Below are 23,394 nucleotides of genomic sequence, written 5' to 3'. Positions count from 1 at the left end.
GGGGGCTTGGTCTGTAAAGTGAGCTGAATTGTTGGCAGTGAGATAGCTGGGCAGTTGCTTGGTGCTGATCTCCCCAGAAGATTCCTTCTGCGCTTCTGCCCCGGGGCTCTGGGTCCCACTCCGGACGAATCCATCACGGGTTTCCTGCGGGAGCAGGTGAGGCAGGGCACGTGGTGGCTTCGTCTCTTTCAGGTAGGGCATCGGAGCCCTGCTGATTTCTGTACCGGGCTCCGGCTGTCCTGGCATGGGACTGATCTCCCGCGGCACCAAACTTGTCAGTCGTTTCCTCAGAAATTCTCCCCACCCCGGCCAGCCAGCCCCCAAATAACAAATCGGTCTTTGCTGGGGAGCAGCTGCGGATTCACGGCAGGGAATTAGTGAGTTAGTCTCTAAGGTTTATCCAAGAAGCCCACTGAGCCCACCAAGCTCATTTCCCTGGTGGACACGCCTCCTGCCCCGAACCCCAGAGACAGGTTAAGGGAGAATCTGAGGCTCTAGCCCAGGGAGGTGATGGGCTCCGAACCCCCCCACCACCCTCGTCCCCACCCCGCTGGCCCAGTGGGGAACGATGAAGAAAGATGGCCAGGAACGCCTCTGTTCCTGAGCAGGTTGGTCCATATTGAGATTTCCCCTGGCCTAGACCAGTGCAGAGAGACGCCCTGAGCTGCCTCCAGGCTGCAAAGGGGTCTTGCAGGCACCTCTCAGCTCAGGCTGGACCAGGAAGGTGGATGCAGCCTGGGCACGGAGCGGGCGGCTGGGTGAGGAAGGGAGAAACGCGCAGGGATGGAGGGAGGGGCCAGCTGGCATCCCCAGATCTGTGCACCTCCTGCAGCATGCTTCACGCTGCCCTCCTCATGCCCACCTCCCTCTGCCGGCTGCCGGGATCTGGCCCCAGGCACAGCCCTGGGGCTGGCTGGAAGGGGGACCCGGTGCCCACTCTGGGCACTAAAGTGGCTCTGCTTGGTATCCTGGGCACCGCCCTGCCTTAGGCTGCTCTCTCAACCCTCCCCATGGGCACCCTAACCCTTCCTGGGAGGAAATGGGGGGTCACTGCCCCCCAGCCATGTGTCCGGGGCAGAGAAGGGTCCTCCACTGGGGGTGCCCCTCGGGAATGCCCACAAGAAACTCTCTAACTCTGGCAAAGTTGGTTAAAACTCTGGGTTGGGGGGGGATATTCAACAAGCACCCAGCTCCCTGCCTCGCCGCCCCCTACTGGCAGCTGCAGCTAGCGCCTGCCCTCGGAGGGACAAGACCTGTCTCGGGCCGCTGCTCCCCCGAAGACAGGCCTGGGACGCAGGCAGGGGATCTGGGTTCCTTGGCTTTCAGACGTCGTGGTTTGTGCAGGAGGGAGGGCCGAGGGGAGGCGGGTCGGCAGTGCCCTCTGCGTGGGAGCAGGGTGGGGAGGCCTTCGCTCCCAGCATGCCATCCCCCGTCCTCCTAGTAAACCCAGCTGACGGGGACCCACTGGGGCTCTGCCCGCAGCCTCTCCAGGGCCTCCTGCAGCTGCTGGAATGTCCACTCCAGGTTGTCGTTGACCAGGCTGAGGTCGAAGTAGTGGCCGTAGCCACGCTGGATGCGGCAGCTCTCGTCCACCGTCCGCTTCAGATCCGCCTCCTGCCCAGACACAAGCCCAGATGCCACCCGTTAGCCTTGCCCCAGAGCTCTGGGCACAGGGGAGGCTGGGTAACGAGCACACGCCTCCAGGGAGCTGGGGGCCCCAAAAGAGCTTTGCAAAGGTAAGCAGAGGTGCAAACGAGGCAGAGCTCGCTTCACCCACCACTGGGATGCAGCCACCTCTGGTGAGGAGCGCAGCAAGCTGTCGCTACAGGGATCCCAGCAGTAAGAGGCATCTACCTCTGGGGTGGAGCGTGGCAGCCTTTTATACAGAAATCCTAGAGCTGAGATGCAGCTGCCTGTGGGGAGGGGTATGGCAGCCTTTTGAACGGGTACCCAGAAATGCTACTCAGCCCTTTGGGACAGGACGTGAAGACGGATCCTGTACTCAACTGAAGACAGATGGGGGACTGAGGGAGGCCGAATATGATGAATTATAAGCCAGGAAATGTTCCTGGGGCAGGGACAACCCCAGGCACAATGGGGCCCGCATGCAGAAAGCATCCTTGGCAGGGGTCCCCAACGCGGTGCCCACGGGCGCCATGGTGCCCACGGGGGCATCTAAATGTGCCCACGTCCTGATCGGCGGTCGAGCATCCACCGAAATGCCGCCGAAATATGGCAGCATTTTGGCGGCGACGCCTCTCAATGACGCCGCTTGCCGCTGACAAGCGGTGTCATCGAGAGACGTCACCACCGAAATTCGGCGGCATTTCGGCGGATGCTCAACCGCCGCCACGGCAGCCTTTTGAACGGGAAGCGCTGAGCACCTGCCTCTAAAGGGGCCATGAGGGCCACCAGGAAGAACCAGCGGGGAGGAGCAAGCCCCGATCCCAGTGCATGTCGCACACGTGCTTGTGGACAGAGCCACGTGAATACCTGGGCGCGCCCCGTGGAACCCAAGCCTGCCCCAGCTCAGCCATCCTGGGTCATATGGGCCAAGGACAGAGGTGAAAGGAAGCTGGTCCAGTCCGGTCCGGCGTACCAGCAAGAACCGGTACACAGCCGACCATACCGGCAGGGGGCAGCTTCCCCAGGCCAGCGAGTTAAAGGGCCCGGGGTTCCCGGCAGCAGCCTTTAAATCACCGCCAGAGCCCTGCTGCCGGAGCCCAGGGTAGCGGCGACAGCTGGGAGCCCTGGGGCTCTGGCGGTGATTTAAAGGGCAAGGGGTCAGATTTAAACCGCTGTCAGAGCCCCACTGCCAGAGCCCAGGGGTAACAGCGGCAGCCGGGAGCCCCGGGCCCTTTCAGTCGCCGCCCGAGCCCCGGGGCTTCCAGGCGCCGCTCCAACTACCCCTACCATGGGGCTCCGGCGGTGATTTAAAGGGCCCAGGGCTCCCAGCCACCACTACCCCAGCCAGAGCCCCGGGCCCTTTAAATCTCGATTTAAAGGGCCCAGGATTTAAAGGCCCCGCCTCTTCTGGTTGAGGCCCCACCCCCTTCCAATTGAGGCCCCGCCCCCCTGCTCAGGACCCCGGCATACCGGGGAGTCCTTTAAGTTACTTTCACCCTTGGCCAAGGACATGGCGTGGGCCCGGTGATCGGGGAAGGCCCTGCGACCCCAATGTCTCATGGCACCATGTGAGGGAAGGGGGGCTGGACCCTTGCTCTTGTGGCACCGTGTGGGGGCTGGCGTGGCCTCACCGTGAGCTGCTTCGTGGCCACGCCGCTCTCCAGCGCCGCCTTGTTCATGGCTCGGAGCGTCTCGTAGTCCGGGGCTTCGATAAAGACCACGTAGGGGACGAATTCGGCCGTTCTCAGCACCTTCACCGCCTGAATAACACAGAGCCAGGCTGTCAGTGCAGGCCTAGGACCAGGGGACGGGCATGAAGGGGGACCATGCAGCCAGGGGGGGGCTGGGAATGGGACCCAGAGCTTTTTCCCACTGCTCAGAGCCCTGGTGGGCAGCGACCAATAGCTGTTCCAGCTATGGCCACGGGGAGACAGTGTTTCCCGATGGTTAGGGCACTAGGCTGGGAACCAGGAGACCTGGGTTCTACTCCTGGATCTGTCACTGACCTGCTCTGTGCCTCAGTTTCCCCACCCACCATTTGTCTTGTCAGTTGCATTTCAGGGCAGGGACCCTTTCCCTGCTGGTGGGCACCGCCCCCTAGGAGTGTGACCGGGCTCAGCAGAGAGGTCGGGTACTCAGTGGGCCCCGGACCGCGCTCCCCTCCCAGTCAGGGCTGGGACAGGTGGCTGGGGTGGGTACAGGGGAAGCCTGCCTCGCCTTAGCCTGAGCCCTAACCTCCCCTCCAGGATAACGAGGGGCTTCCCAGCGGGGCCTGTCCCCGTGGCGCAAACCTGCGGGTTCACATCCAGGATGCACATCTTGCCAGACTCCACCACCTCGTGGATGGAGTCGATCTTGGTGCCGTAGAGGTTCCCCTCGTACTCCCCGTGCTCCAGGTAGCGGCCAGCCTTGATGTCCGCCTCCATCTCCCCCCGCGACACGAAGCAGTAGACCTGGCCGTTCCTCTCGTGGTCCTTGGGCTTCCGCGAAGTGTCTGCCAAGGAGCACGGGAATAACATGGCGCGCCCGCGGCAAGCGCGAGTTACTGAATGACCGGAGAGGGGACCGGGCCGGAACCTCAGACCCAAAACAGCCCCCAACTCCGGGAAGCCAGAGAGCCAGTGCCACGCTCTGGGACCTTCCCTGTAATGGGCAGAACCAGAAGCCCAGGTCCAGACACCCCCCAACTCTGGGATCAAGCTGGGGGATCAGCTTGAATCAAAAACTTGGGAACCAGCCCCCAGCCCTCGCCGTGCGGCTGGCCCGTCTCCCTACACTGGGCTGAGCCAGAACCTCAAGCCCAAACACCCACAACCTTTGGGAAACAGCTGCCACCTGGCTGAACGGCGTGTCAGTGTCGGAAGCCACCAAGTCCTGCCTTGCGAGCTCAGGGACAGCTCGCTTGATTTCAAAGCGCTTACGGGCAGATTGGCGCGGCCCGTCCCACTGCACCCCCGGGGGGTTCTTTGTCGGCTGCAGCCCATCTGGCAGCAGCAGGATCCTGAAATTCAAGGGGCGGACGCACCCCACGTTCCACAAGTGGAGGATTCACAGCAACGGGGCCTGCCTGCGGCGGGGGAGGTATCATGCCCCCACCCCTCCAATGACTCAACGGGCAAGGGGTTTGGAGATCGGGTCAGCAGCCTGCTGAGTATCTGGCTGCTTCTTGGATCCCCCCGAGCCTCTTGGGCCTGGCAAAGCTGGCCAGCCTCATTTGCAGAGTCTCAGCACAGGCTGCTTCCCTTGTTCAGCCGGGGACTGGCACCAGAGCCGGCCGACGCAGGGACTCCTTTCCAGGGGCCACATGGGGGCTGGGAGGGCAGGGTGGGGGGTAATAAACCAACCAGATCTCTCAACAGTTCAGTGTTCGGGATCAGATTCGGTCTGACTCTGGATCCATCCTTATTTAATCACCCCCACACCCTGGCTCAATTACATCTCCCCTCACAAAGCCCCCTAGCACAGACCCCCTCCCCTCCCTCCCGCCGCTGCCGCAGGGACGTGGATGGAAGGCAGACGAGGTGCAGGGTGGACTGTTCCTCACCACGGGGTGCTGCTCCATTACAAACAGGCCAACCTGCGCCCTCACCTCCCCGTCAATTACAGTCCCATAGGGCCCCCATGCACCACGAGGCCTCTGGGTGCCCCCATGCCCATCACACCCGCAAGCAGCGGCGCGGCGGCAAGCCAGTTCCGATGAGCCTGGAGGGCTGGAAAGACCTTGCTGGGCAGGACACGCTGCCCTGGCTCCTAGCCAGCGTCAGTCTGCCTGGCTGGCTCTCCAGACCCTGTGCTGAAGGACGGGGCAGGGGCTTTTCGTCCCCAGGATCTGACAGCTGCCCTGCCTGGCGCTCCAGGCGCCTTCATTCCTAACTTCCAAGTGCGTCCCCCAAGGGCCGGCCGTGCGTGGGGCAGGGATGCCCACGCCGGCCCGCCGGCCGCAGGACACGCTAGAGAGGACCCAGCACCATCCAGAGGCGCAAATCACATGAGGCCAGGCCATGTGTCACAGGGAAAAGAGATCAGGGTCCGCGTCAGGCTTAGCACTGGCCCCAGGAGGCAGAGCACCCCCTCCGGAGCCCCTCCCCTGCTCCCAGAAGGGCTGGGGGAGGCCGTCTTTACTCACACGGGATGGTGGTCCCGTAGCGCGCCTGGTCCGACATGATGAGCTTGTTCTTGAGGCTGCGCCGCCCGACGCCCTGGGCCCCGATCAGCACCAGGGTTTTCCTGCGGAACGGGGGCATGCGGGCCACCTCCTCGTAGATCAGCAGCTCGTGCCGGTCAAACTCTGGGCCGGACGGGGAGGAGAAACCAGTCAGCGCCGGGCGGGGGACGGGGCAGCATGCGGTGGCAGGGGGAAGGATTGTTTTGGGATTCGGGGCAAGATCCGGACTAGGAGGCAGGAGGGGGAGGGGGATGCCCGCCCAGGGCGTGGGCAGGCTGGGACACTCACCTGCATTTTTCGTGGTCAGGTACATCATCCTCTTCTTCTTCTTCCCGCTGATGCTGCCGCACAGGGCACCTGCCGAGAGCAGAACGGACTCATTCAGCCGTGAGCAAGGCGAGCGGGAATCAGACGCTGCCACCGGCAACCCCAGCAGGGATCGGGGCGCTGGCCTGGCTGGAGATATTCCTCAGGGTGTGGGGTGTCAGGGCAGTGCCACTGCAAAGCCCTAGGGCACAGCCAGGGTTTGTGGGGGCCCATCATCCCCTCGCGGGCATAGGCCACCAGGCCGGGTGCTGGCCTGGCTTGCTGTGGGGGGCTGCGGGGGTTGGGCAGCAGGGCTCCCCCGCCGCGCTTTGGGGATGGGGAGCAGGGCCCTGCATGCACTGGGGCCGCATCCGTGGGCGCCTCCTACCGGACGTGGGGGGGACTTCGAGGTCGCGCTTCACAAACGCCTTCCGCTTCTCCTCCAGCAGCTGGCTCGGGATGAGGCCAGCACTGCCGCCCTCCACGTGGCAGGCCTGAAACGGCACCCGGGCACGGTGAGCCAGCCAAGGTCCCCACAGCCACCGCCTGTCATACGGGGGCCCCTTACGGCCCCCCACCCCCAGAGCCCCACACCCGGGGCCCACCGGGGCCTCCACCCTCTGGAGCACCCCTGCCCTAGGGCCACCCACAGCCCCATTTTTAACCTCCTCCAGGGGCGACCCACAGCCCCCCTCCCCCACCCTGGGGACACCCACAGCCCCCTTCCAGGGAGCCCCACCCACCCACAGCCCCCATCCCCAGACCCTCACCCCACAGCCGGCTGCCATTGAGCTCCATGGCTGCCATCAGCGCCATCCCTCGATCCCACCAGCAGTGACCATGGGGTCCCCTCGCCAGCCCCTTCGTGCCTTGGGGGGGGGGGTGTTCCATGTGGCTGACCCTCCCGCCCCGGTAACCCGTCCCTCCCATCCAAGCCATCCCAGGCCCGGGTCATGCCAAGCGGTGGGGGATTCGGGACCACCCAGCCGTCCTCACCTGCCACCAGTTGGGGTCGTCCTGGTTGACGATCTGCAGCAGGTCCCCGGCTGTGAATTTTAACCCTGCCTCCTTGCAGGGGATGAGGTTATCGCTGGCCGGGTCGTAGTCAAAGTGGGACTTCACAAACACCTACGGGGAGAGCGGGGAGGGTGGGGTCAGCCCCCGGCAGGGAGAGCAGAGGGGCCAAGCAATTTGGAAAATCCGGGCCCCGCTGGGCAGTGCCAAGGGCCTGGAAATCCATTTCCCCGCTCCCTGGGCCGGGTTGGAGCCGGGCGCGGCTGTGCCAACCGACCCTGCTTGTGAAAAGCCAGGGAAAGCGCGTGACGGAGACCGGCGGGTCTCAGACTGTGGGTCGATGCCCCCGTTGTAATGGGGTCACCAGGGCTGCTGTTAAACTTGCTGGGGGCCCGGGGCTGAAGCCAACATCCGAGCCCCACCGCCCAGGGCCGAAGCCATAGGCGCCGACTTCCCATCTGCCGGGTGGGTGCTCGTGCTCGACACCCCCTGCCCCTGGCCCCGCCTCGTCCCGCCCCACCCCAATTCCACCCCTTCCCCAAAGTCCTCCCCACCCCGCCTTTTCCCACCCCAGCCCCGCCCCCACTCCACCCCTTTCCCCCCAGTTCCCGCCCCGCCCTGCCTCTTCTCTGCCTCCTCCCGAGCGCGCCACATCCCTGATCCTCCCCCTCCCACTTGAAAAGTCCTAAGTGCTGCCAAACAGCTGTTAGGCGGCGAGGGGGCAGGAAGCGCTGGGAGGGAGGGGCAGGGCCACCCAGAGGATTCAGGGGGTCTGGGGCAAAGTGGGGGAGCTGCAGTGCTTGTACTCACCCGGCGGCGGTCCGGGACTTCGGTGGCATTTCGGCAGCGGGGGGCCCTTCAGTCGCTCCGCGACTTCGGCAGCACTGAAGGGCCCCCCACCGCCGAAATGCCACCGAAGACCTGGACCGCCGCCGGGCCAGGGCTTGTGGGGCCTCTGCAGGGCCCGGGGCAAACTGCCCCACTTGCCGCCCCTCACGGGCAGCCCTGGGGAGGGGGAGGAGAAGGTGGCGAGGCCGGGGAGAGCTTGGCTGCTGGTGGATGCAGAGCACCTGCTAATTTTCCCCCCCGGGTGCTCCAGCCTCAGAGCACCCACGGAGTTGGCGCCTATGGCTGAAGCCCTCAAGCTTTGGGGGCCCCCCAAGGCAGGGGGCTCAGGCTTCAGTCCCCCTTCCTGGGGTCTTGTAGTAATTTTGGTTGTCAGGAGGGGGCTTGCGGTGCAATGAACTTTGAGAACCCCTGCCCCAGGCCAAGGAACAGAGCTGGGAGAGAGACGCTGACTTAGACCGGATGAAACAGCCTCCGGCTCTCACTCAACGACGGGGTCACGGTTATGCCTGGCACACAAGAGGAGCCGAGGACCAGAAATCAATGAACCAAAATCAGGGTGTCGGATATTAGGCCTAATTGGTGGACCCAATAACGAGGGGGTGAGATAGTCCACCCACCGCTCCCTCTCTCATAAGCGATTGGCTTAGCTGGCCAAGACTGCGCTGCTGTGATCAGAAAGGCCGTGAAAAGCAACGCCCGGAAGAGCCCCACATTGCTACAAGCGTGCCAGGCCTCCAAGCGCCTGACCAGGCCTCCGAGCGCCTGACCAGGCCTCCGAGCGCCTGACCAGGCCTCCGAGCGCCTGACCAGGCCTCGTGCTGGGCCCGTTCTTCTCCGGTCACGAGGTTGCAAGTGAAGTCGACCCCGCAGAGAGAAGCTGCGTTTTCCAGCTTTGCTGTGCTTTCCTCTCTCCGCTTGTGTTGGTCTCGGCTTGTCCTCTGAGAAAGGGCAGCGGATTGTATCCAGCCCATCCCCGCCAACTTCTCCCATTGGCCCCGGACGGGACAGTCATCACCATCCTGAACACCATCCAGGAGACTGTCCGACCCGGGGCCTTGGCCTCTGGAAACTCCCCCCAGCTCAAGGCAACGCGGGAGGTTGTAACAACGAAAGCCTGACTTCAAACCTTACTCTTCAAATGCTTCTTTTCTGTACCTTTACCAAAGGGGGCCCAGGGTTTCCAGTGGGGGGTGGCCCCAGCTGACGTCTGGGGACACCAAACCCTGACCCGAGTCGGACGCTGTTTAATGTTGGGCAGGGACTGGGTTACAGAAACACCTTGGGCCCACAGAGTCCATCTAGATAACTAGGACAGACCTCAGGGCAAAGCCTCCGTCAACTCCCCACGTGCGGGCCATGGGGCGCTGGGTGGGGGGCACAGCCAGGCCCCTCCATCGCTCCCCAGACTCTCAGCTATTGATAACAAAGAGTCTGAGTCCAGCTGTTAGGGCTGCAAAGAAAACCTTGGACGGGAGAGAGCCGAGCGTAACTGATGCCTGAGCTTGCCCCGCCGGGAGCAGGGGCCGAGGGGGGGCCCCCACAGGGAGCAAATGTGAAGGGGGACCCGGGGAGCCCCATCGGGAGTAGGGGTGGAGGGGCGGGCATGGGTGAGCCCCACATGGAGCAGGGGTGAAGAGAGTGGCTGGGGGGGGCCCTGCCTGGATTAGGGGTGAGGTGGGCCGGGGGAGCCTCTCTGGGATCAGGGGTGAAGGGGGGACCCCACAGGGAGCAAATGTGAAGGGGGACTGGGGGAGCCCCATCAGGAGTAGGGGTGGAGGGGGTGGCTGGGGGGGCCCTGCCTTGATCAGGGGTGAAGGGGGGGCCCCACAGGGAGATGTGGAGGGGGACCGGGGGAGTCCCATTGGGAGTAGGGGTGGAGGGGCGGGCATGGGTGAGCCCCACATGGAGATGGGGTGGAGGGAGTGGCTGGGGGGGGCCCGCTGGGATCAGGGGTCAAGGGGTGGCCGGGGGAGCCCCGCCAGATCAGGGGTGAAAGGGGGCCCCCACAGGGAGAAGTGGAGGGGGGCCGGGGGAGTCCCACTGGGAGTAGGGGTGGAGGTGGTGGTTGGGCTGGCCCCGCCTGGAGCAGGGCTGGAGGGGGTGGCTGCGGGGGTCCCGCTGGAGCGGGGGGGGGGGCCTGGGGAAGATGCGGGGGGACTCTGCCCTGCTCCCCGCTCTGAGGTAACAAGCCGAGACAAGCTCTAAATAGCACATGGAGACACGGGGGCCAGAGCTCAGCCCATCTCCTGCTCGCCCCTCGCTGCCAGGCGCCTTTCAGTGCCCGACCCCGCGGCGCATGACGCTGAGGGAGCAGATGCCAGGGCCAGCTGACAGGCCCCGCTTTGTCCTCAGCCGGGGGCGGAGGGGAGAAACGTGTCCAGAGAGTCAAAGGCAGGTGTCGTGTGCTCCTGTCTGCATCGAGCAGCTCTGCCCTCATGCCCTCCACCCCAGCTCCGTTCCTGCCAGGCGAACAGGCTGGAGCGGGGTGGGGCAGGCAGTGCTGGGACGATGTCTTGGATACAGGCTAGAAGGGAAGATGAGTTGCCTGGAGGAACAGGCCCTGATCTCCCTAAATTTCTCCCCGCCACATATTGCGCCTACCCCAGCCAACCCCAAATTCAACCCCCTGCCATGCCCGCTCTGCCCACCCCTTAAATGTATTCCCCCCCCACGCCTTCCTCAGCAACCCCTTAAATTCCTCCTCCGCTGTGCCGATAACAGCTGGGCTCTATTCCCAGGCCTGCCATCGACTCCTGGTGTGACTCTGAGCAAGTCTCACACACACATGCATGTGCCTCAGTTTCCCCCACCTGGAGAGCACTTCCTGCGGCCAGGCAGCCTGTGCAATGGGAGCGGGGGGTGCTCAGCACCTCTGAAGCCCTTTCAGTGACACGTTGGGTCCAGCCCTGCCCAGACATATGCCACCCGGTTCCCGGGGCAGCCCCGGGCCGGGTGCAGAGCCGGGGTCACGGAGCAGAGCTGGCTGCAGTTCCTGACACTGGGGCTGGAGCTGGCCCAGTGCAAAGCCCACAGGATCGCAGCGGGTGGGAATCAGGGCCAAGCAGGGCCACCCCTTTCCCACCCAGCCCACTGGCTCTCTCAGGGGACGTCTACTACCCTGCAGCCGGAGTGTCATTTCCAGCTTGGGCAGATATCCCCACGCTGGCATTGAGCGAGCTGGTGGGCTGGAAATAGCAGCATGGCTGCAGCCAGCCCGGCGGCGGGAGGGCCAGCCCCCTGCGTACGTACCTAGGAGCTCGGGTGGGACTGTACTCCGGGCACCTAACCTGCCCTGCTCCCTGCCCTGCCACGGCTATGCAGCTAATTCCAGCGCGCCAGCTCGAGCCAAGCGAGTGCGGGTAAGTCTGCCCGAGCTGGGGTTCGCCCCTCCCAGCTGCTGGGTAGACGGACCCTCAGCAACTGCTCCGGTCTACCCCTGCCAGGGCTGCAACGCTCCCCCTGGAATCTGAGAGCCAAGCCAAGAGAACAGCAGCGATTATTACAATAGCATCTATCCATGACCAGGCTCCTAGGCACAATGGTAATACAAATCATTAATAATAATAACAACCCAGCTTGACTCCCAGAGCCCAGGGAGTGTTTGCAGGGGGGGGGCTGCTTTATCTGTAAATAGAGACGATAACATTAACCCCATTACGCCCCTTAGAAGCCCTTCGCAGAGCAGAATCACACTTCAAGTAACCCCTGACAGACACCCCTGCATTAATCATCTGCAGGGGCCCAACCTGCCACCTCTGGATCTAAAAAACACACGTCTCTGCAGCTTCAGCTAAAGCACCAGCTGTGGTACCTTGGAGCCAGGCGTCGACTCCACCCTCTAAATCCAGCCCAGCTACCAGAAGGGAGGAAAAAGTCGCATTTGGCCAGCTTGACTCGTCAACCACAATGACTAAAAAAAATTTTTTTTTTTTAAACAAAAGCCAAGATCCTCACATAATCCCCTGACTCCAGGAGCTGGAGCTTTGAGGGGGGGCAAAAACACCAAATATTGCAGCTGGCAACACTGCTGCCCCGCACAGCGAGGCCCTGATCTCAGCTGGGATCCCTAAGTGCTGCTGTCAGAGAAATAATATTTTTGAGTCGTCTGTGCAGCCCAAAAACCCAACGGGTATGCAATGGGCACCTCAATGCCAACGAATGCTCATCCTGGTGCAGCAGAGAACTCGGGCCCAGCTCCACAGCTGGCTGCCAGCCGCAAGCCCCTGCCCGGCTATGCTTCATGCACCTCCCTCCCTGTTTCTATTTACTGGACCTCCCTTTTAATATTTATTGCTGAGAGATAATCCTCTTTCATTCCACAAAGGGGATGCTTATCCAGCCCTTTTCCCCCCCACCTCCCAGCCAGCAACCGCCGTAGCAGCCCATCAGAAGTGCCCTCTTTCTCTTCACACACCTACCCGCCCACTAACTTCCTGTCTGTCTATTTTGTTAAGATTTTGGCTGCACTTTTCCCCTCACCTCCTTATCTACGCACTCCCCATCCGTGGCCCCACAAAGCCACGGGACCTCCTGGTCAACCCCCTCCTGGGTCCTGGCTAAAACGGCGATCTATAAAACCAGGGAGAAGAGGTTGGCCGACGGGGTCTCCTGTGACTGTGGGACCCATTTCTGATCCTCCATCCGCTCACGCATCCGGGCAGAGCTCCTCTGGGCAGCGTCCACTGGCTCCCTTGACGCCTTCGAGGAGCAGTGGGCGCCGTCCGGGGTTCTCTGCTCGGTGTCCCCGTCAGGTTCCCTTTTTTTGACCCTTTGATCTCACTCCCGTTGTTGTCCCCCGGAATTATCTGGTTTCCAGGCCCTGTGGCTCCTCCCCTTAGGCTGGGGGGAGGGTCCTTTAGCAGTGGGCGGGACTTCCTGGTTTCCAAGAGGCACTTCCTGTCTGTCTGTCTGAGCTTTTATCACAACGCCAGACCCTGCAGTGTCCCCAGCACCTCCCCGATCCAGCAGCCCGGCCCACACTGAGAAAACGGGGGGGTTAGCGTCTCTGGGAGCTCAACGGTGTTAACTGTTAAATCGAACCTTGGCCGCTAGTGCAGAGAGGGGTTTAAAACTCATCTTGGCTGGTCATGGTTAACGCCAAGAGCTTGTCCACACTGGGAAAAGGGGGGGCTTGCTAATATGCTGCACGTTGTCTTGGGATGGTAAAACCGACAGCGCCTACCCCGAAGTCGCCCCCTAGCCTACGCTGATGGGAGGAGTTTTTCTGTTCACCTCTCTGAACGTTTGTTGTGCGGAGAGAAGCAGTCTGTGTTTTGTCTACACTAGGGCTTTCTGCCAGCACAATGGTACCGGTCAGGGATCACACCTCTTCCCGCCTCTGAGCGACACAGCTATGCCAGCAGAAGCCTGAAGTGTAGACAGGGCCCTGGTGCTGAGTGAAGGCAGCTGTAGTTTGAACAGGTGTGAGCTGGCCTAGGTCAGTGGTTCTCACTGTCGTCCGTGGGGTTTGATCCCAGCACCAGCCAACCCCTCTTCCCGTCCCCAGGCCTGTCACACGGGCAGAGCCCACAGCCCAACTTGGAAGGAGCATGGCCAGGAAGGGAGGGGTTATCGGAGCTGCTGAGACAAGGAAATTCTCCTCGGGGTGTGGGGAGAGCTGGGGGATTAGAGAGGTAAACACGCACCCCACCCTCGCCACTGATGGGATTAATTGCCAGCAAATCCAGCACAGACAGATGGGGACGGCAACAACCAGCAAGGAAATACACACGCGCTTTCATATACACTCCACAGCTACACACAAAACCACATACAGGCCTGCATATTACACACACACACACACGTGCCTTCATATATACTACACAGCTGCACACACAACCACATAAAGGCCTGCATATTACACTCACATACACACCTTCATATATACTACACAGCTACACACACAGGCCTGCGTATAACAAACACACACACACACACAGCCCACATATATACCACACAGCTGCACACATGGCCCCCCTATATATACACAGATACATACACACGCACCTGCATATGTACTACACAACTACACACATGCACACACACAGGCCTATCTATATACCACACACACACACACCTGCATATGTATCATCATCTCTCAGTTCTCCATGGTGAAACTGAGGCACAGAGTGGGGGAGGGGCTGTTCCAGGTCACATAGCCAGCGTGTACCTAGACTTGTGAGGCAACAGGCAAACACATGTGCCAGGGGGCGCAAACCCCAAACACACTAGCAATCACACCCCTGCACACCTATCCACCCCACCTCCTGGAGGCAGAGACAAGCCCACGGCACCCGAGAGGCCTGGGATGGAGGGAGCAGGTGATGGGAAGTCTTGGCTCAGACAGGCCAGAACACCGGGCCCGGAGCTGTCACTGGGGTGTCACCGAGCACCCTCATTCCCTGAAAGAGAACCCAACCCCCACCCCAAAGAGAATCCAGCCAGCTGTTGGCCCCTCCCCTGGGTTTATTCAGAGGCCCCTGCAGCCGGGGAAGGCAGGAGAGGTCTGCACCAAGGCCACACTTGATTCAGCTCTATTACGCCGCTGAGCACATTTGAGCCGACAGCTGCTTATTAAATTTTTCCAGTTCCCTGCCCAAAGCATCCCCACACAAATTCCCTGCTGGCCTTCTGGCAGAACACTCCTCAGCTGGGGGCAGCCCGGGGTGGGGAGGAGGAGCAGAGAAGGGTAAGCACATGGAGATTTATAAGGAGGTGCAGCAGCATGTTTCTCAGACACCTGAGGAGGGGTTATAAACAGAGGGTGCCATGCATATGCCCCATGTACCCAGGGGTGGTATAAAGAGGGGGTGCAGTGTTCATATACCTGAAGGGTGGTATAAAGAGGGGGTGCAGTGTTCATATACCTGAAGGGTGGTATAAAGAGGGGGTACAATGCATAAACCCCTGTGACAGCCTGCACCCCATGTTCACCCCTTTCATAGGACTGTGCTAAATGCTGTACAAAGTATACCTTGTCCTTTGAAAACTCATAATCTGCTGAACATTATTGTGCTGGTAAAATGTGTGAATCAACATTGCAGGCAAAGTTATAAGATTCTACTGTATAACATTACTCTGACGTGCTCCAAGTTAAAGAAAAGCAGACCCAGACCAGTTTTTCAGAGACAAAGGCCCCCCTGCTATTACCTACTCAAGCAGCCATTCTCCAGCGAGGGGGAGAGGTAAACAAGAAATTCACATTCAGTCACAGGGACGGTTCAAACACCACGTCCACAACAGACTGCACGTCACCGTGAGTCAGCCAGGATGTTTCTAGCACATGAAATTGAATTATAGAAAAGGGAGGAAAACACCTGACTTCACTCCTCTTCTTACCATCTCTCTGCTGATGCCATCAAGGAATATGCTGAACTAAGTGGGCAGAGTCCCTCCAGCACAAGCTGCTGTAAGCGTTGGTTGAGAAAAACCCTTTTGCTTTTAAGCTCATTTCACTTGCTAAGCTTAGACGTTAGGTGGCATTGTTCTCTCTTTATTTTGCTTTGTAACCGATTCTGACTTTTAAGCCTCATGACTTGCAATCACTTAAAATCTTCCTTTCTATAGTTAATCGATTCGTTTCACTGTTTTATCAGAACCAGCGTCTTTGGGGGATGATGACAAGATGTGTGGATATCGTTTTCCTTTGACGAAATGACGGACTTTATCTGAGTTGTTCTGCACAGCGAGCGGACCGGGCAGTAGAGAACGCACATTTCTCGGGGCAAGGCTGGGGCTGGGAATCTGCTGGTGTCCTGCAGCGTAATGCATGCATGGCTGGCTGATAGCACTCTGTCCTGTTTAGCAGGGAGCGGGTCACACGCTGGAGGCCGTGTGGTCACGTGCCAGGCGTAGCTACTCACCAGCCAAGCAGCGTAAAAGGCATCGCCGTTCGGAGAACCACTGTTCTGCAGCCCAGATCGCCCCCTGGGGAACGTCACACCCCCACATACCCGAGCGAGCAGGGGGCCCTACCTGCCGGGGCGGGGGAGGCTCCTGGTAACTGGGCAGGATCTTGAGGACCACGCTGCCGGTGGCGTTCTTCAGCATCTCCTGCAGCACCTTGGGGTCGTTGCCCACTTCCTTGCCGTTCACCTCCTTGATGACATCGCCCACGTGCAGCAGGCCCTGCTGGTCGATCATGCCGCCATGCAGGATGCGGGCGACCACCAGCTCGCCCCGCTCCACCCGGAAGGTCACGCCCTGCGGGCAGAGGGGCGGCACGCACCTCAGCGCCTGGCCCTGGGATGGCCAGGCCCCCGGGGAATCATGGGGAGCCCTGGAGCCTCAGCTGGGCCCATCGCTGCACCCCATTGCCCCATCGCCTCCCCGTAACAACCAGCCCAGCCCCCCAGCCAGCTGTGTCCGATGGGAGGGTGTGAAAGAGGGCGAGGGGAAGAGGGGAGTGAGGAAGAGGGAGAGGAAGAGGAGAAAACAGAAGAAGAGAGAGGGAGGGGAAGAGAGGGCTGAGCTAGACGGGGAGGGAGGGGTTGATGAGAAGAGGATAAGCCCATTCATCTGTTACCCCATAACCAGACAAGGCTGGGGGCTGGCCCCCCAGGCCCTGGGGTAGGCAAGGACTCTGTGTGACGGTGGAGCCTCTGGGAAGGGACCTTCCATCCCCACACACCCCTATCCTCACACCTCCTCCCCTCAGACTCAGCCTCCCCACACATCTCCTCCCTTCACACCCACACCCACACACCCCATCCCCACACCTCCTCCCCTCACACTCACAGCCCCCACCCAGCCCTCCCCACACATCTCCTCCCCTCACACCCCCACACCCCATGCTCCCACATATCCCATCCCTCCACCCACACACGCAGTCCCCCAACACCTCCGTCCCCAAACAATCCCTCCCCCAGACACACCCCCATGCTCGCACACCTCCTCCCCCACACTCCCATCTCTACACACACACCCCTCCCCACACACTCACACACCCTTCCACACACTCCTCCACCACCCCATCCCAGCCTCCTCCCCCCCACACACACACCCTCCCCTTCCCCTCCCTGTGGCGATGCTGAGCTCCGGCGCCTCGCCGAGCGTGGGACAGACCGATTAATAGAGCGGCACTGATGCCCTGCTGGGCGGGGGGGAGGCCTGGATAGCAGCCAGCGCTGTGGGGGAAGGGGCTGCGGCTGGACCCCGGAGGGGCTTCCCCAGCCTGCGGTGCAGACAGAGCTGGGGGAAAGGGGGCCAGGCCCGCACTGGGCAGCCCATGTTACTAGAGAGCTGGTAATGCTCAGGACCATCCTTCCCGTGGGATGTGCATACCCCTGCCAGGCTCCCCGTGGGCACCCGGCTCGCTGATAGGAGCCCCCACCCCAGGCCCCCCTCCCCAGGCTCACCAGGTGCTCCGCGGCCGTCTTGCGGATCCCCACCATGCGCACGGCATCCGGCGGCACCGGCTGGTTGTTGAACATGGGGTCCAGGAGGGGGCTGGGTGGGGGCGTCTCGTAGCTCTTGGAGGCCACTGAGTCGTGGGTTTCCAGGAGAGACTGAGACCCCAGCGCGAGGGGGGGAAAGGGAGGGATGTTAGCAGGGGAGAAGGGGCTTTGTCCACTGCACACAGAGAGGAAACAGACTGGATCTCCCCCGGATCCCTGCCCACGCGGCACGGACCAGCTCCCAGCCTGTGTGGCACAGACTAGATCCCAGCTCGATCCAAGCCTCTGTGGCACGGACCCGCTCCCAGCCTGCGTGATAAACACCAGACCCCAGCCTGTGTGGCACAGACCAGATCCCAGCCGGATCCGAGCCTCTGTGGCACAGACCAGACCCCAGCCTGTGTGGCACAGACCAGATCCCAACTGGATCCAAGCCCGCATAACACAGACCAGATCCCAGCCGGACCCAAGCCTGCATGGCACAGACCAGATCCCAGCCCACATGGCACAGACCAGATCCCAGCCAGTGTGACACAGACCAGATCCCAGCCAGAATCCAGCCTGCGTGGCACAGACCAGATCCCAGCCAGAATCCAGCCTGCGTGACACAAACCAGATCCCAGCCCACATGGCACAGACCAAATCCCAGTCAGATCCCAGCCTGTGTGACACAGATCAGATCCCAGCTGGATCCAAGCCTGCCTGGCACAGACCAGATCCCAGCCTGCGTGGCACAGACCAGATCCCAGCTGGATCCCAGCCAAACTCTAGCTGATGAGGCTGGAACCAGCTCCCTGCCAGATCCCAACTCCACCCTGTGGCTGCTTTGCTCCCAGTGTCTGTGCTGTTCGCTCCCCACCTTCTCTGTGTATCCAGCTGCGGCCTAGTGTCTAAATCCCAGACCGGGAGCTCCCAGGGGTGGGGGCAGGGGCGGGGGCTGGTTCTGGGGAGCTATTTGCCCAATTGGCCCCTGAGCCCACGAGTGGGTCCCGTCGCGCTACCACCTTCCAGAGGATAAAGCACTGAAAGCAACATCGTCTGGACTATGGCATGACCCAGATCCCAGCTAGAGCCCTCCCCACCCCACCCTGTACACAGCCAGAGGGGCGTGACCCTGGCCAGCCCCCCCGCCCCACAGATCCCAGCCGGACCCCCTGCCCCACACACACAGCCAGAGGGGCGTGACCCTGCCCAGCCCCCCCACCCCACAGATCCCAGCCGGACCCCCTGCCCCACACACACAGCCAGAGGGGAGTGACCCTGACCAGCCCCCACCCCCACTCCCCAGATCCCACCCAGACCCCCCCGCCCCACACTCACACAGCCAGAGGAGTGTGACCCTGGCTAGCCCCCCGCACCCCAGATCCCAGCCAGACCCCCCCTGCCACACACACACAGCCAGAGGGGTGTGACCCTGGCCAGCCCCCCCCCCGCCTCCCAGATCCCAGCCCGACCCCCTGCCACACACACACAGCCAGAGGGGTGACCCTGGCCAGCCCCGCCTCCCAGATCTCAGCCAGACCCCCCTGCCCCCCAACACACACGCAGCCAGAGGGGTGTGACCCTGGCCAGCCCCCCCCCAGCGCCGCGCGGAGGCACCTGGAAGTGGGGCTCCTGCAGGATGCGTGCCAGCTCGGCGGCCGCGCTGTTGCTCCCGGCGACGTGGGCGATGTCCTGCAGGATCTCCTGCACCAGCTCCACGTTATTGTCCCTCACGGCCTCCAGCTTGGTCTCCTCCAGGCGCTCGTGAGCCTGCGGAGGGGGATGAGAGAGCACAAGTAAACCCCCATTAACCTCGGCCGCCTGGAGCCCCCGGCTGGTGAGACCTAGACACCGAGCCCTGCGCGGAAAGGAGGAGACGGGGGGGCTTGTGAGGCCGAACCAGGCCCCCCACCCCGCCCTGTGACACAGACACCCGATCACATGGTGCTTAATACCCCAGCATCTGCTCCCAGGCAACAACAGGATGGCGGGGGGCAAGGGGCCCGTCCGGCTGCGCGGTAGGTGCCCGTCTGCGAGGCCAGCCCCACCCAGCCCAGCAAAATGGGAGGGGCGGGTGGGAATCCGCAGAGACTCGGCCACGCCAGCTGTCACAGCAGCTGATCAGGTCTCCTGGTATCTTGCATGCACCACCCCTCCCCCCGTATTCCTTGCTCGCCCTATAGTGCTGGGTATACACGCGTGCACACACACACACACAGTGCTGATATGCGCACACACACACACACACACACACACAGAGTGCTGGTATGCACACACACACACAGTGCTGGTATGCACACGTACACACACAGTGCTGGTATGCGCACGTGTGCACACACACAAGCCAGCATCCAGGCAGGCACACACACACACACACACACAGTGCTGGTATGCACGCACATGCGCACACACACACACACACACAGTGCTGGTATGCACACACAGAGTGCTGGTATGCACACACACACACACACACCCTGCTGGTATGCACACACACACACACACCCTGCTGGTATGCGCACGCGCACACACACACACACACACACACACAGAGTGCTGGTATGCACACGCACACACACAGTGCTGGTATGCGCACGCACACACACACAAGCCAGCATCCAGGCAGGCACACACACACACACACACACACACACACACGCCAGCATCCAGGCGGGCACACACACCTCCTCCAGCCACTAGTCCTCCGGGAGAGGCAGGTGGTGGTCTGGGCAGAGGAGTGATGAGAGAAGAGTGGGGGAGGGTTTCTAGGGAGCAGAAATCTCCCACTCCTGAGTGCCACCAACCCCTGGGCGTGTGCCCCTGGAACTGTATCGCCTGCCCCCTGCCATGCTCAGCACCCAGCCCCCAGCGGGACCCTGGCAGCCCAAGCCCGGGAGCAGCCCAGCAATCCAGCCCATCTTCAGCCTGCTTGAATCGATGCCTGTCCTCTCCCGCTCTGTCGGTGCCAGTGACGGGGGCTGGCAGGGTGGGAGATTGCTGCCTGGGCACCCAGGGGAGCAATGCACAGATGGGTACTAAAAATAATATCGTCACACACAGACTCACACCCACACACTGGAGCCAGCACACGGGCGCGTGCACAAACACACAGGCTGGAGCCAGCATACAGGCGGGCACCCGTCTGCATACACACACACACACACACACACACACAGGGGCCAGCGTAGAGGCAGGCGCGAGTGCACACCCACCCACCCATGCAACTAGCATGCACCAAAGTGTAACCAGTCGGTGCGCACACACACAAACACCCACACACGCACACCCCTACTCTCAGAGTCTCCCAACCACCTCCTCCCAGTTACACACGCGTCACCACCCCACGCGATCAACTCGTACGCTGACACGCCACATGTTCGTACACGCGTTGCACACGCAGCCACGCTCATGACCCCCGGCTCCAGACCTGTGCACTTTGGAGCTGGATGAGATTGGCCAAGGGGCCTGGAGGAGCCCAGCTGCAGTCCAAGGACACAGGAGGTGGTGACCCTCTCTACCAGTGCAGGGGCCAGGCGAGACACCAGCTGCTCCCGTATTCCCAGGCACACCCAGAAGAACCTGGCCTGGTAGCAGCGACCCCAGCCCACCCCTGGAAATGGAGGTGCCAGGCAGGGAACACCAGGGAGATCCAGGGACGACTTTGTAACACAGGCGCCTGCGGCAGGAAGGTGGGGACAGGGGATGCTGCACTTGATCCGGAAAAGCAGGTTCAAACTCAGCCGCCGCCCCTTCCCCGGCCACCCCGTGCGACTGTACCTTAGCCAAGGATCTTACTATTGGACTCTCCATGATGCCTCGGAGGAAGATGAGATCCAGGTCAGCCGCCCCGGTGGAGTTGGGCAGGTCGCTCAGGTTGTCCAGGACCTGCTGCATGGCTGGGGGAAGAAAGGGGGGTGGGGGAGAAGAGGGCAGGGTGAAAGCAAGGGAATCCCAGCACAAGGAAGAGGGGCAGAGACGGAGGGAGGAGGAGAAGAAAAAGGGGCCGTAACCAGCGCTCAAACGGACGGGTGACCTCTGACCCGATCCCATCACATAAACCCCCCCAAGGGTCCGCTCTTCCCCCAGCCCACAGAATCCCTCCCTGCGGACGAGATTAGGGATGGATCCTCCCCTACCCCTGCCTCTGCCAGGGCACAGAGTTGACACAGCCCCTACCAGCAGGATTCACCCACCCACAGCCTGGCACACTCCATCCCAAGCTGCGACCACCTTTAGAGAAGAATCAGCCACGTAGCTGCCCAGAATCAGCTGCTCGGGCAGGGCGCTGGCAAACAGATGGGAGATGGGGAGGTCTCAGTGGCAGCCCCCGCGCTCCCCCTCTCCCCGGGTCCCTGTCCTTCTGAGACACCCTCAGGCCAATGAGGAGTATGTCGTTTCAGGCCAGAAAGGATCATTAGCTCATCTCGTCCGACCTCCTGTAAGGTACAGGCCATTATCACCCAGATAGACGCCCTGAGCCCAATGACTTGAGTTCCACTTTAGCCAGCCCTCAGCAGACTAAACCCCAGGCACAGCACGGGACAGACCGCGGGGACACCGGAGCCCGAGCCCCCCGCAACCGCAGGGAACTGACTAGGTGAGAGACGCCCAGATGAACCTAGCAAGTGACCCACTCCCCAAGGTGAAGGCAAAAAACTCCGAGGTCCCTGCCAATCTGCCCGGGGAGGGAACTCCTTCCTGACCCCAAATCTGGCAATCAGTGTGACCCCGAGATCGGTCAGAGTAAAGTCATCTTGCTTTGGGACCCCTGGGAGAAAGGCCACTTCCTAACCCCTAAAACGGGGCCACTTCATCACCACTGCCCCCTGCCCTGCCCCCTCTCTGTAGGCAAATGGCTGATCACCCAGTCAGCCATGAGATCCCCCCACTCTTCCACCACCACCCCAACTGGTAACTGGCGACGGTGCATTTCCCCCTTAAAGAAACAAACACCCGAGAATGTCCCAGCACCACCCAGGAGGGCGGGAGGCGGATGTGGCTGTAGGAATGGGTTAGGGTGGAGACTCCGGATGGGGAGGGCAAGCAAGCCGCAGGCTCTGCCATCCGCAACTCGGCTGGCCTCCTGCCCTGTCCCACGTGCCTGGCTCGCTCCCGGGTTGCTGAGAAGTGACCCTAATCGAGGAACAGATGCCGCCACCCCCCAGGATCCTGTCCCTTTAAGGGCATTGGCACTGGCTCCAGGGCTCTGAAAGGGGCAGGTGGTCTCAGATTGGAGCAGAAAGGAGGCGGGTCCAGGGGGGTTCGAGTGAGGCCCATCTCCACTGATGGCCCAACGGTTAAGGCGCTGGCTTGGGTGCTTGCTCTGACACAAACTCCCTGCGTGACCTTGGGGAGGTCAACTAGGGTGCGTCTACACTGCAATGACTCACCCGCCCCTGGCCCGTGCCAGCCGACTCGGTCTCTCGGGGCCTCGGTTCTCCATCCGTAACCCGGGGATCACAGCCCGGCCCTGGCTCACAGGGATGTGATGAGGGTAAATATACTGAAGACTGGGAGGAGCTTGGATGCCAGGGTAATGTAGGAAGCTGCACGGCCCCTGATGGACCTGGGCAGGACGCACCCTTGACTCCAAGCACATATCACCCACCCTCCTGGGGTGAGCTCCCCGCCCCAGGCAACAGCCCCACTGTGGAAGGAGCAGCCCCAACAATCTACCTGGACTCTGCCCAGCAACGATCTCCTTCGGGGGAGCCGGGGAGTTAAATATTAAACACACTGGAATATTTATAGCAACTTTTTTGTGAAGGGCGGGGGGGGGGCGGAAATCAGTGGCTCAGGAGGTTGTCGGGAAAGGAAATATGACGCTTGGGCAGAACCTAGGAGGGGTACAAGTGAGCGGGTGGGGTGAGGGGCAATCCTGGATTTGAGGGGATCCCATTAGGAGTTGGGGGCGTTCTGAGGAGAAAGCCCAGATTTGATAGATCCCTTTATGGGGTGAGGTGGGGAATCCAGGGTTCAGGCGGATCCGCCTCGGGGTTGCAATGGGGGGTGTTATGGGAGAAACCCTGGATTTGGGGATCACTGGTAGGACCGCAG

The 23,394-nt window shown here is 61.7% G+C and overlaps 1 protein-coding gene across 7 annotated transcripts in view; it reads right to left on the bottom strand.

Moving 5' to 3' along the window:
- Positions 1-1,144: 1,144 nt before the first annotated feature.
- Positions 1,145-23,394, bottom strand: part of MPP2 (membrane palmitoylated protein 2) — a 37,550-nt gene continuing 15,300 nt past the window's right edge. For 2 of the 7 annotated variants that reach the window (XM_039516894.1, XM_039516892.1), the window contains 11 exons: positions 21,115-21,233; positions 18,955-19,107; positions 17,317-17,466; positions 15,935-16,162; positions 7,094-7,225; positions 6,486-6,591; positions 6,080-6,148; positions 5,753-5,914; positions 3,918-4,120; positions 3,258-3,386; positions 1,145-1,614 (listed from right to left, as the gene is read on the bottom strand). In XM_039516894.1, the coding sequence (XP_039372828.1) occupies positions 1,438-1,614; positions 3,258-3,386; positions 3,918-4,120; positions 5,753-5,914; positions 6,080-6,148; positions 6,486-6,591; positions 7,094-7,225; positions 15,935-16,162; positions 17,317-17,466; positions 18,955-19,107; positions 21,115-21,233 (1,628 nt within the window). In that variant the 3' untranslated portion in view covers positions 1,145-1,437. Of the gene's footprint in view, positions 1,615-3,257; positions 3,387-3,917; positions 4,121-5,752; positions 5,915-6,079; positions 6,149-6,485; positions 6,592-7,093; positions 7,226-15,934; positions 16,163-17,316; positions 17,467-18,954; positions 19,108-21,114; positions 21,558-23,394 lie in introns of those variants that run through there. The other 5 variants (XM_039516895.1, XM_039516893.1, XM_039516890.1 and 2 more) reach the window with 4 other exon arrangements.

Source organism: Mauremys reevesii, linkage group 27 (genome assembly GCF_016161935.1).
Source record: "Mauremys reevesii isolate NIE-2019 linkage group 27, ASM1616193v1, whole genome shotgun sequence".
NCBI classification, from domain to species: Eukaryota; Metazoa; Chordata; order Testudines; family Geoemydidae; genus Mauremys; species Mauremys reevesii.
Note: the sequence above shows the minus strand (reverse complement) of the source record. Positions and strands in the feature narration are given on the sequence as shown.